Source organism: Erythrolamprus reginae, chromosome 1, assembly GCF_031021105.1.
Source record: "Erythrolamprus reginae isolate rEryReg1 chromosome 1, rEryReg1.hap1, whole genome shotgun sequence".
NCBI classification, from domain to species: Eukaryota; Metazoa; Chordata; class Lepidosauria; order Squamata; family Dipsadidae; genus Erythrolamprus; species Erythrolamprus reginae.
Window position 1 is genome coordinate 21343049 of NC_091950.1, and position 13780 is coordinate 21356828.

A 13780-nucleotide genomic window follows, 5' to 3' on the forward strand; every position below is an offset into this window, starting at 1 on the left:
CTGTGACTTTTTTTTCACAGCTGCTAGCTAAGTACTTAAGGACTGATTAAGGGGATTGTACGGCCTACAAGGTTGTTTTGGGACGAGTGCTCTTTGCAATACAAAAAGGGTGCTTTGTTTCTTTTGAATTTTGTGATAAAGAACATTGTTTTTGAACTTTCAAGTGTGTGTGTGTGTCTGAAATTTTTACCGTTAAATTTTCGGGAGACTCATACCATAGAGCCCGGCAGAACAATAACCATTGAGTGTGAGTTGGGTCTGGGAAAATAGCATCCGATCCTATTTGGAACATTACCAGTGTTGCAATGCTCCTACCTTATTTTTAGGAGATGAGAGAGCACCACAAAACCCATTTATAGGTAGTTCTCGACTCACCAGGCTCAAGGTTGACTCAGCCTGTTGGGGGCAATATATGCTGATTCTGTAAACCGCTTAAAGACGGCTGTTAAAGCACTTAAAGTCTTAAGTGCTATTGTCAAGTCAAAGTGCTATTATGACCACAATTGAGATTGAATATCTCTGTTGCTACGTGAAACGTTTGTTCAGTTTTGCTCCGTTTTATGACCTTGCTTGCCACCGTTGTTAAGTGAATCACTGCAGTTATTAAGTTAGGGACACGATTGCTAAGTGAATCTTGATTTCAGTTGTCAGAAGAGCTCTGAAGGGGATCAATTCACCCCAGGACATTGCAACCGTCATAAATATGGGTCAGTTGCCAAATTTTATCACATTACCCATAGGGCTACAGCAATAGTTGTTAGATTAGATTAGATTAGATTTATTGGATTTATATGCCGCCCATCTCCGTAGACTCGGGGCGGCTCACAACAATGGTAAACAAAACATAGTAACAAATCTAATATTTCGCAATCTAAATTACAGTTTTAAGTTTAAAAAAATGCAAAAGAGCCCCAATATATAAAAAACAAGCACACAATCGAATCATACACAAAAACTACATGGGCAAGGGGGAGATGTTTCAATTCCCTCATGCCTGATGGCAGAGGTGGGTCTTAAGGAGTTTCCGAAAGGCAAGGAGGGTGGGGGCAATCCTAATCTGTGGGGGGAGCTGGTTCCAGAGGGTCGGAGCCACCACAGAGAAGGTTCTTCCCCTGGATCCCACCAGACGACATTGTTTAGTCGACGGGACCCGGAGAAGGCCAACTCTGTGGGACCTAATCGGTCGCTGGGATTTGTGCCGCAGAAGGCAGTCCCGGAGATATTCTGGCCCGATGCCATGAAGGGCTTTATAGGTCATAACCAACACTTTGAATTGTGACCGGAAACTGATCGGCAACCAATGCAGACTGCGGAGTGTTGGAGTTAGTGTGAACAATGGTCAGAAGTCACTTTTCCCAGTGGTCTTGTAACTTTGAACCGGTCACTAAAGGAACTGTTGTTAAACCGAGGACTACCTATACAAAATCAGTGTTACCTGTGTGTTGCCTCTAGTATGAAAGCCAAAAGAATCTTTGTCTTGTTCTCTGTATGCATGGCACCGGACCAGGGTATCTGCGAGACCGCCTTCTGCCGCACGAATCCCAGCGACCGGTTAGGTCTCACAGAGTTGGTCTCCTCCGGGTCCCGTCAACTAAACAATGTCATTTAGTGGGACCCGGGGGAAGAGCCTTCTCTGTGGCAGCAGACGTTGGTAAATACACAGTAACTGAATTTAAACATGCCTGGGATAAACATAGATCTATTGTAAGATAAAATACAGGAAATAGTATAAAGGCAGACTAGATGGACCATGAGGTCTTTTTCTGCCGTCAATCTTCTATGTTTCTATGTTTCTATACAAATCTAATAAATAATAATAATAACAACAACAACAACAACAACAACAACAACATTGATAGATTAGAATAAGGTAAATTTATAGATTAGTATTAATGTTTTGGGAAATGCTGGATTGGGACGACAATCGTTTGAGAATTAGCAACTGGACTTGCCGATTCAAAAACAAAACGCTATATGTGAAAGATGTGTATTTGAATTTTCTGCATTGAATTGCACTCAATTTTCTGCATTGAAAATAGCCTGCGTGGTTTGCGTCATACTGCACTGATTACAGTGAGATTGGATAGTTTGCCATTTACTTCCTTATGGATCTCGGCAGTTAACATTGCATAGTAAATGAAGCAGACTTTGTGCGTAGCACAGGATTTTGTGTAAAAATAGCAATTTTAATTGGTTAAGCCGGGTTTTAGGATAAACATACCACGTGAATCAAGCTAGTATGTTTCTATGGCTTGGGTAGACATCTTGGGGAAAGAATGCATTTCCTTGCAGGGAATTTGAATTTGGGTTCTTTGATCTTTCTTGGCTTCCATATTGAGGGCTCAGATTATTCCCAAGATTCTGAGACATGTAGGTAGGTGTAGTGATGGGATTGGCAGTTCTGTGTTAGCAAAAACGTCAGAAGAGAAGGATTTAGGGGTAGTGATTTCTGACTGTCTCAAAATGGGTGAACAGTGCAGTCAGGCGGTAGGGAAAGCAAGTAGGATGCTTGGCTGCATAGCTAGAGGTATAACAAGCAGGAAGAGGGAGATTGTGATCCCGCTATACAGAGCGCTGGTGAGACCACATTTGGAATACTGTGTTCAGTTCTGGAGACCTCACCTACAAAAAGATATTGACAAAATTGAACGGGTCCAAAGACGGGCTACAAGAATGGTGGAAGGTCTTAAGCATAAAACGTATCAGGAAAGACTTCGTGAACTCAATCTGTATAGTCTGGAGCACAGAAGGGAAAGGGGGGACATGACCGAAACATTTAAATATTTCAAAGGGTTAAATAAGGTTCAGGGGGGAAGTGTTTTTAATAGGAAAGTGAACACAAGAACAAGGGGACACAATCTCAAGTTAGTTGGGGTGAAGATCAAAAACAACATGAGAAAATATTATTTCACTGAAAGAGTAATAGATCCTTGGAACAAACTTCCAGCAGACGTGGTTGGTAAATCCTCAGTCACTGAATTTAAACATGCCTGGGCTAAACATATATCCATCCTAAGATAAAATACAGGAAATAGTATAAGGGCAGACTAGATGGATCATGAGGTCTTTTTCTACCGTCAGTCTTCTATGTTTCTATGCCGCCCTTCTCCTCAGACTCAGGGCAGCTGACATCAAGAAAAAAATACAATATCTAGAAATCTAAATCTAAAAGCATCCTAAACCCCCAATTTCTTAAAACCAGTCGCTCACATTCTCCCAATCATACCTATAAATTCATTCATCGGCTGGGGCTAGATGTTAAACTTAGTCAGCAAAGGTGGGTCTTTAAAACTGTGGGACGGGTGGGGGCAGTACGAATCTCTGGAGGGAGTTGATTCCCTAGGACTGGGGCCGTCACAGAGAAGGCTCTTCCCCTAGGCCCCCCGCCAGGCGACATTGTCTAGCTGACGGGACCTGGAGAAGGCCGACTTGTGGGACCTGACCGGCCGCTGGGATACATGAGGCAGAAGACGGTCCTGTAGATAATCATTTTTCTTGATTAGGCTTCTCTGTAGTTTTAACCGCAGACAAAACCATTGCATTTAACCCCCCACACACCCACACACATCTGAAAAAATACAGTGATACCTCTACCTAAGAACGCCTCTACTTACGAACTTTTCTAGATAAGACCTGGGTGTTCAAGATTTTTTTGCCTCTTCTCAAGCACCATTTTCCACCTACAAATTGGAGCCTCTGTAAACGATAGACGGAAAAGGCAGGGAGGAAGCCTCTGTGGGGCCTCTCTAGGAATCTCCTGGGAAGAAACAGGGCCGGAAAAGGCGGGGAGAAGCCTCCATGAGGCATCTCTAGGAATCTCCTGGGAAGAAACAGGGCCTCCACCTTTCCTGTGGTTTCCCCAGTCGCACGCATTATTTGCTTTTACGTTGATTCCTATGGGAAAAATTGCTTCTTCTTGCAAACTTTTCTACTTCAGAACCTTGTCACAGAATGAATTAGTTTCATAAGTAGAGGTACCACCGTAACTGCTTCTGAATCGAGCTCTTTAAACTGGTGGCTATTAACGAATTTTGTCTCTCTTTCCCCAGTGTGGTTCAGCAGAATACATGGCTCCGGAAGTAGTGGAGGCCTTCAGTGAAGAAGCGTCCATCTACGACAAGCGCTGCGATTTATGGAGCTTGGGAGTCATTCTGTACATCATGTTGAGCGGTTACCCCCCTTTCGTTGGTCACTGTGGGACTGACTGCGGCTGGGACCGTGGTGAAGCGTGCCCTGCTTGCCAGGTGATCATACCCAGATGGCGCACTTCCTCTTTGCCAGCGGTGCAAAGTCCTAAACAGCAAGGCAATCTGAAGTTAGTTGGGGGAAAGATCAAAAGCAACATGAGAAAATATTATTTTACTGAAAGAGTAGTAGATGCCTGGAACAAACTTCCAGCAGACGTGGTTAGTAAATCCACAGTAACTGAATTTAAACATGCCTGGGATAAACATATATCCATCCTAAGATAAAATACAGAAAATAGTATAAGGGCAGACTAGATGGACCATGAGGTCTTTTTCTGCCGTCAGACTTCTATGTTTCTATGTTTCTAAGCTCCATTGACGTCTCCTAAGTAGTGGAATCCAAATTTCTTTTACTACCAGTTCTGTGGGTGTGGGGTGGTGGGTATGGCAGGGTTAAGGATGCTGCAAAATCCCCATTCTCGCTCCACTCTGGGGCTGCCAGCCAGAGGTGGTATTTGCAGATTCTTCGAACTACAGTGATCCCTCGAGTTTCGCGTCCTCGAGCATCGCGAAAGGGCTATATCGCGAGTTTTCAACCCGGAAGTAAACTCCACCATCTGCGCATGCGTGCCCTTTTTTTCCTATGGCCACGCATGCGTAGATGGTGGAGTTTCCCCAGCTGGGGTCCGCTTCCCAGCTGGGAAGCGATAAGAGCAACGGGGTGGGCGCGCGCGGGGTCTGCTTCCCAGCTGGGAAGCAATGAGAGCAACGGGGTGGGCGGGGGAAGGCCGGGCGGCGCGCGCGCGGGGTCCGCTTCCCAGCTGGGAAGCAATGAGAGCAACGGGGTGGGCGGGGGAAGGCCGGGCGGCGCGCGCGCGGGGTCCGCTTCCCAGCTAGGAAGCAATGAGAGCAACGGGGTGGGCGGGGGAAGGCCGGGCGGCGCGCGCGCGGGGTCCGCTTCCCAGCTGGGAAGCAGCGAGAGCAACGGGGTGGGCGGCCGAAGGGCGGGCGGCGCGCGCGCGGACAAGCAGCAGCAGCGAGGCGGCGGGGAAACCCCAATCTTCAGCTCCTCGCTGCTGCGGTGGAAGTAAAAACACCATCTGCGCATGCGCAGATGGTGTTTTTACTTCCGCACCGCTACTTCGTGAAAAATCGATCATTGCTTGGGGTCCTGGAACGGAACCCTCGCGGTGATCGAGGGACCACTGTATTGTATTTTTTAGAGTATAAGACGCACTTTAGTTTTTGGGAAGAAAAATAGGGAAAAGAATCTGCTTACTAGATATTGGTCAGGCTAGCGTCTTTAGTTTGGTCAGCTTCAGCACATTATTTTATCCCCTGGTTAGGGCTTTAAAAAACTTGATTCCCAGAGAGTAACAATGAAAGAGCTTGCAAGCTTAGCCCCTGGAAAGAAATATTCGCAGCAAGTAGAGCAATGGAAAAAACCCTGCAAAGACTTAGGGCTTGGAAAACATTCTTTGCAGAGAGAAACAATGAAAGTGTTTGCAAGCTGATAAGAGCTGGGAACATTGTTAGCACCTGGTTAGGGCTGGAAAGAAACATTTGGAGCAAGTTAGAGCAATGGGGGGAAAAACCCTGCCAAGACTTAGGGCTTGGAAAACATTCTTTGCAGAGAGAAACAATGAAAGAGCCTGCAAGGTAAGAGCTGGGAAGATCGCTAGCAGCTAGTTAGGGCTGGGGTGGGGGAGAGAGAGAGAGAGAAGCTACATTCAGAGTATAAGATGCACCCAGATTTTCAGCCTCTTTTAGGGAGGAAAGAGATTATACTCTGAAAAATATGGTACTCAAAATTTCCGCTACTGGTTCTCCAGGACCTGCTGGATTTCACCCCTAATCCTCCCTCTTTTTTAAGAACTGTCATTATTGGGTCCTGTACTTTTTTAAAAAAACAACAACAACTGTTTTTAGATGTGCTGGCTTCTTTTTGTAACATAAATTTCTCTTCTTGCAGAATATGCTGTTTGAAAGCATCCAGGAGGGGAAATACGAATTCCCAGACAAGGACTGGGCTCACATCTCTTTTGAAGCTAAAGACCTCATTTCAAAGCTTCTTGTAAGAGATGCCAAAAAACGTCTGAGCGCGGCCGAAGTCCTCAAGCATCCCTGGGTACAAGGGGTGAGTACTGTATCTTTGGCTGAGGTGGACAAAAGATGGATAGGAGATTGTGTTGTTTGCCTTTCTGCTTATCTGGGATGAAGGACTATTTGTCTGACAGGATGGTTATCTATCTATCTTGATTTCCTTCCTTCCTTCCTTCCTTCCTTCCTTCCTTCCTTCCTTTCTCCTTCCTTCCTTCCTTTCTTTATTCCTTCCTTCCTTCCTCTGTCCCACCCCTCCCTCCATCATCTCTCTAGTTCTATCTCCCTCATCTATCTCTCATATATCTGTCTGTCTGTCTATCATCTATTTCCATTTATCTCATTTATTTCTATTTATTTCTATATCTCATCTATCTTTCTCTTTCTCTTTCTGTATTTGTCTTTTTGGGGTAATTTCCCCCCCTCTACACATACATACATCCATACAATACAATAAAGTGCAATATTGTGTTAGTAAGTCATGTATAATCACAAAAAATTCTTAGTTCATACCTATTTAATTTCGGTATAAATCATTTTTTCCTCACCCCAAACTCTCTAATTTTGTCATCCAGCTAAATCAATTATCCTCTAATTAAATTTCACCATTGATATTCATTGAAATGTTTATTACGAACAATATTCCTAACAAGTTAAACACTAAGTCATAGTGCCTCCTTTCTCTCTCAATATGTTTTTCTAAAAACTAAAAGCCCCTGTATGACCTATCTATTATTAAAAACTAAAAAACAAATACAAACAAACAAATTTCAAACCTTTTTCATCTCCCTCTTGTAGTATATAATCCCGAATTTTTAGATTTGTTCCAAACCCAATTAATATAACTCCTATCAACATTAACAATCCTAAATTTTACTCTAAAGTCACATGTATATGTAACCCATTTGATATTTCGTGCAACATAATAACAAAAAGAAAAAAATACAGCCTCTCAACTGAATGCCGCCAAGCGAGAATATTCAGTATTAATGTAAATTAAGATGCCAAAGTTTTTTTAAAAAAATGACATTGATTGTAGCCAAAACCCTGGTGAGGATTATCCATGAAATCTCTAGTCATCAGGCTTGATTGAAATGCAACCTAAACTTTCAGCAGTGTTTCTCAGCCTTGGCAACTTTGAGGTATGTGGACTTCAATTCCCAGAATTCTCCAGGCGGCCATGAATTGAAATCCACATATTATTTATTAGATTTGTATGCCGCCCCTCTCCGTAGACTCGGGGCGGCTCACAACAGTGATAAAAACAATACATGGTAACAAATCTAATAATTAAAATCTAAAATAACAGTTTTACATTAAAAAGTCTAAAAAGGAAAAAAACCCACTAATATATAAAATACATACACACAGTCATATCATGCACAAAGTTACATAGGCAAGGGGGGGGGATGTCTCAGTTCCCCCAAGCCTGACGACAGAGGTGGGTTTTAAGGAGTTTACGAAAGGCAAGGAGGGAGGGGGCAGTCCTAATCTCTGGGGGGAGTTGATTCCAGAGGGTCGGAGCCGCCACAGAGAAGGCTCTTCCCCTGGGTCCCGCCAAGCAGCATTGTTTAGTCGACAGGACCTGGAGAAGGCCAACTATATGGGACCTAACCGGTCGCTGTAATTCGTGCGGCAGAAGGCGGTTTCGCAGATATCCTGGTCCGGTGCCATGAAGGGCTTTATAGGTCATAACGAACACTTTGAATTGTGACCGGAAACTGATCGGCAACCAATGCAGACTGCGGTGTGTTGGAGTAACATGGGCATACTTAGGAAAGCACATGATTGCTCTTGCAGCTGCATTCTGCACGATCTGAAGTTTCCAAACACTTTTCAAAGGTAGCCCCATTTTCATTTCATTTCATTTATTGGATTTATATGCCGCCCCTCTCCGAAAACTCGGGGCGGCTAACAACAGTCATGAACAATGTACAGTAAAAATCCAATACTAAAAACTAACTTAAAACCCCTTAATATATATGTAGAGAGCATTGCAGTAGTCGAGCCTCGAGGTGATGAGGGCACATATCTTAGAAGTTTCCGAGGTAGAGAGACACTTCCTTTCAGATTTGGAAGTCCCAAACATGTACTCTTTTTTTTGTAAAGTGAGTGTTCTGTCAGTGTCCAGAGTGTATCTCCAGTAATGAATCTCCACTGTTTATTTAGAAATACCTAGCTACAAGAGGAACCTATATTTGAATAGGGCTGACATATCTCCATTGCACTTATTTAAATGGAACTGTAATATTGTCATGGATAAAGGCAGAGAAGGTGTAACTTTAAAAGGGCATGGAGGAGGAAGGGGGCTACAAGGAGTTGTAAGCAGTGATTATAATGGTGACACCTTTTTTTTTGCTTCTAGTGTGCTCCTGATAACACGCTCCCCACTCCAATCATCCTACAAAGGTGAGTGAAGCATTACAGAAATAGCGTTAATAAATAAGAATGTTGAGATATAAACTCAAATCTTTCTTAACGTCTGCAGAGAATTAGAGCCACATATAAGTCTACGGAGAGGGGCGGCATACAAATCTAATTAATAATAATAATAATAATAATAATAATAATAATAATAATAATAATAATAATAATAATAATGTTTCTTGTCACTTGGGAATTTGTTTTTATTCAGCAACTAACTACATGGAAAGCAACAGCATTCTAATCTTGAATGCATTATCAGCCTTTCGGTCATAAACCAGTATAACGTGTGTATAATTATCACTATTTCCATGGTAATTTTAAGGTGTGTAGAACTTCAGCTTAATAATAGGTGGTAGGGAATAGCAATGAAAAGATGGAAAGGCACGCCAGAAAACGTAGGCAGTTCTGCTGTTATCACAGCCATCCTTCAATGAATTTATGTACTTAGAAAATTGATATGCCCCCCACCCCAAGCAAATAACTGGGTGGCTAACAATGCAAAACACTGAAACAAAATTCAGAATGCATTTAACAGCAAATGAAAGAAATACAAGAGCTGAGCAAAGGGATCACAGTTGCAAACACACATACCACATTTTTCAGAGTATAAAATGCAACTAAATTTTGAGGAGGGGGGGGGGGAAATCTACCTACCAGGTATTCATCTGGCCAGTGTCCTTAGTCTGGTCAGCTTCAGCACATTATTTTATACCCTGGTTAGGGTTTAAAACAACCTTTTTCGGAGGGAGTAGCAATGAAAAAAGCCAGCCAGCCGGGATTAGCACCTCGATAGGGCTGGGAAAAAGTTTCAAAAAAGCAACATTCAAAGTATAAGATGCACCCAAATTGTCTGCCTCTTTTAGGGGAGAAAAAGATGCGTCTTATATTCCGAAAAATACGGTATGTTTTGCTCTGCCAACAACCTATAAAATAAGTTATAGGCAGTGTTCGACTTACAAGCACAATTGAGCCCAACATTTCTACTGTTAAGTGAGACGGTACTTGAGTGAACTTTGCTTGTCAGAAGGTCGCATAAGGTAATGCCAGGAACTCCAGGAAATATGGGGTCATAAATATGAATCAGTAGCCGGTTTACTTTATTGATTAGCTCTTGGGCCATCCCAAAGTGCAGAGTTCCAGACACAAATTATTACTTAAAATCCGATAAAAAACAGTTTAAAATGGAATGAAATAAAATAACAAACTAAAATGAAATTGGAATAAGATACAATTTAAAATGAAATTGAAACAAAATGCAATAATTTAATGTATAGATAAATAAAATACAATAAAACTATATCCCAGTATCACCCCTACAATCTACCCCAATCAGTCCCACATATGCTGATCTCAACCGAGCCATTTTGCTCAAGTCCTGTGGGTGTCTTAAAGGTTATTTCAGTGTCTGAATTTTGATGTTATGATCAGGGGGATGTTGCAACAGTTGTAAGTTTAAAAAAGCGACCCTGAGTCTCTCTTTTGAATTGTTATTAAATCAAGGACTACCTGTAATGCCAAAAGTTATTCTTCTGCATCCACCCTTTAAAAAAAAAATAAAAAATTGAAGTGTTTGGGATATGCTCGATCGAGGTCCGGATACTGAATAGGTTAACAAAATAGACCAGGGTCTGCGGAGAGGGGCGGCATACAAATCTAATAAATAATAATAATAATAATAATAATAATAATAATAATAATAATCGGAATTGACAAAATCTCCATCTGTCAATTGCAAAAGGCCGCTTTACTGGGATCGACAAACATAATTCGCTGCTACATCACACAGTCCTAGGTGCTTGGGAAGCGCCCGACTGGTGATGAAATACGAAATCCAGAGTGATCTCGTTTGCTATGTTGTAATGACATAATAATAATAATAATAATAATAATAATAATAATAATAATAATAATCATCATCATCATCATCATCATCATAATTGCAGGAGTGAAAAAGCCAAACTTCATTGGTGGAAAACAAAACAAAACCAAAGGAAGCAAACTTATATCACACAGCACTTCTTTTTATAATACTCTGTTCTCTATGACCTAATGCAGCTAATACACATGTGCATTTTACATGATGCTGTAATTCATAAACATGCCAATATCATAGATAATGCTGAAGGTATAATGATAGACAGCTAGGCAAAGCAACGTGTTTAATGGCACTGTCAGTTCATGAAAACATGAACTTTCTGTGAAGTATTTTATTAGGGTTTTAATTTAAATGGTTTTATAACTACCGTATATACTCGAGTATAAGCCGAGTTTTTTAGCCCCAAAAATGGGCTGAAAAACACAGCCTCGGCTTATACTCGGGTCATTGACAAAGTCACCACACGAGGGCGACATTGCTTGAGCCAGAGCGAGGAGGCACCAGCTTTTGTCCCCTGTCGCACGCCGTAGTTCCTCTCCCTAGCTCAAGCAAAGAAGGCAGCCATTTGCAATGGTGAGTCGGATTAAAAAGGCCCCCTGCTGTCAGATTCTCCTCCCCCTCCTTTGAAAGGATTTAAACTGTTTAAAAAATGGTATTTTGTGGTAGTTGCTGTCCTTGCTTGGATAGGATCTAATAATGTGTTATGAGGCAGAGCTAGACAGGAATTCTTTTTCTATCTGTCTATCTTTCTATCTATCTATTTTTCTATCTATCTATTTTTCTATCTATCTATCTATCTATCTGTATCTATTTCTATCTATCTATCTATCTATCTATCTATCTATCTGTATCTATTTCTATCTATCTATCTATTTTTCTATCTGTCTGTCTGTCTATCTATCTTTCTATATCTATCTATCTATCTATCTATATATCTATTTCTTTCTATCTATCTATCTATCTATTTTTCTGTCTGTCTGTCTGTCTATCTTTCTATCTATATCTATCTATCTATCTATCTATCTATCTATCTATCTATCTATCTATCTATCTATCTATTTGGTTTTCTATGCTGATAACCTCACAGCAGCTAATGCTGAAGCTCTTCTTTGGATACACTTATTTGTTTGTTTGTTTGTTTGTTTATTTAATTGGATTTGTATGCAATCCCTCTCCAAGGACTCAGGGTGGCTCACAGCATATATAAAAACAGAACAATAATGTAAATCCAATTAATGATGAGAAGGAATCCAGTTTTGAAGGATTTTAACTCTTAGGTTTTAGCTTTGTTCCTGATCGAGCTACTTTTTTTACTTTTTAATTTATTGTTAATATTGTTAATTTGTTTACCCTCTTTTAAATTTACAGAGCTAGTTTACTGGTTTTCTTTAAAATAAATATTCTAAAACATGTCTCAATTAATGTAATTTTATTGTTTTCCATTTTTATAAGTTACCAGTAGCCACTGCATTTTCTAACCTCGGCTTATACTCGGGTCAATACGTTTTCCCAGTTTTTGTGGCAAAAATTGGTGCCTCGGCTTATACTCGGGTCGGCTTATATTCGAGTATATACGGTATATTTGACTTCTTTCTTATTGTTAGTATTTTATATTGTTGCAAGCCGCCCTCAGTCCTTCGGGATTGGGTGGCGTAGAAGTCAAATTAATAAATAAATTATAAATAAACAAACAAACTTTTCTCACGGCTAAAAATCCAGGCCTACCTGTATTGCAAAGCCTGTGAGCAAAGCTTATGCTAACGTAATGTGAACTAAGCACTCGTCTGCAGGCTCAGGCCATATCTGGGCATGCCCATCCATATGGCCTTTGACCTACACAAGGAATACGACATCCAGACGGTCCTAATTTGCTTTCTTGTGGTTGCCCCTGGTAGGAACAGCAGTGCCAAAGAGTTGACCTCGTTTGCCGCCGAAGCCATTGCAGTCAACCGCCAGTTAATGCAGCACGAGGAGGAAGCTGCGGAGGAGACTCACCCCATCATCATCAAAGCTACCTCATGCTCTATGCACCTTTCTCCCCCTTCCGAATCCAAGCTGGCCAAACGGAGGCAGAAGACAAGCATGGCGAAAGCGAACCCCACCCAGCATCTGGTGACCCCTTTGGTCATGGTTGGGGATCACATGTGACTGCCTTTCCTTCTATACCAGTCCATTCTTCTTCCCCTCACACACAACCCCTCCCCCCCGCCCCTTTGTGTCTCTTCTTTGGACAAAAAGGTCTGCTTGAATAGCTTAACAAAAGATCAAGATCAAATTGGCTGGTTTCCAAGGATTCTTTTCTGTCTTTGATCTTGTTCAACACACACGGGCTGTTTTGTTTCTTGTTCCTTTGTGTTTCTTTCTTTCTTTCTTTCTTTCTCTCTTTCTCTCTCTCTCTTTTGAAAAAAGCTATTTAAATTCTATTCCTCCCTTCCCTTGTTTCCCCTCTTCCCCAGTGCATTTTGATACACACGTAATTTTTTTCCTCTTAAAAAGTTAAAAAAAAAAGAAAGTTGTCCCTTCCTCCCGACTGAAGGATAGCTTATCTGGGGGGCTTTTTTTTCCTTCTCCCCCCCCCCCACTTCTCTCAGCTTCTTGTACTGTGAAAAGAAGGGAGGGAGAACCCCTTTCCCTCGTCTATCCCACCCCCAAGCCTGAACTTTTAAACGTAGCATTTTTTAAAGAAGTTTGGAGAGTGGTTTTGCTTCTTTTTTTTTTACATTTATTTTTATTTTGTTCTTGCTCGTGGTTTCTTTTCTCTCTTTTTTTAAAAACGACCGAAATAAACATTAACTACTACTTGGATTCTGTATGGTTTGAGGGTGGGTGGGGAGAGGATCTATCTTGTCTCCCCCTCCCCACAAAAGGCAGGGGGGGAGGAAGGAAACAATTACAGTCCATGGATTGTATGAATGTTCATGTATGGGGAAAATTTAGGGGAGATTGCAGAATCTTCCCTAAAATGGTGTAGATTCTATAAGCTGAAAGTAGTTATATCTGGGGTATAAACAGAAGGGGAGGTGGGTTGGGAAGAGGAAACCCATACATGTGGGGATAAATTCCTTCTCCCCACCTCCTGGCACTGTTCACAGCACTTATTTTGTATTTTGTTAGTTCTTTTTTTCTCTCTCAAGGGGCCAAGCTGTGGATAACACAAGAACTCTATGTTGTTTCAATCCAGATATATTCT

General features: G+C 41.5%; 1 protein-coding gene across 1 annotated transcript in view; it reads left to right on the forward strand.

Annotated features, from left to right (window-relative positions):
• The window catches only part of MKNK2 (MAPK interacting serine/threonine kinase 2), a 74196-nt gene extending 60807 nt beyond the window's left edge, over positions 1-13389 (forward strand). Inside the window, exons 11-14 of the mRNA XM_070746837.1 lie at positions 4050-4244; positions 6160-6324; positions 8653-8696; positions 12486-13389. Coding sequence (XP_070602938.1) covers positions 4050-4244; positions 6160-6324; positions 8653-8696; positions 12486-12738 — 657 coding nt within the window. The 3' untranslated portion in view covers positions 12739-13389. The remainder of the gene's footprint in view (positions 1-4049; positions 4245-6159; positions 6325-8652; positions 8697-12485) is intronic.
• The last annotated feature ends 391 nt before the right edge of the window (positions 13390-13780 follow it).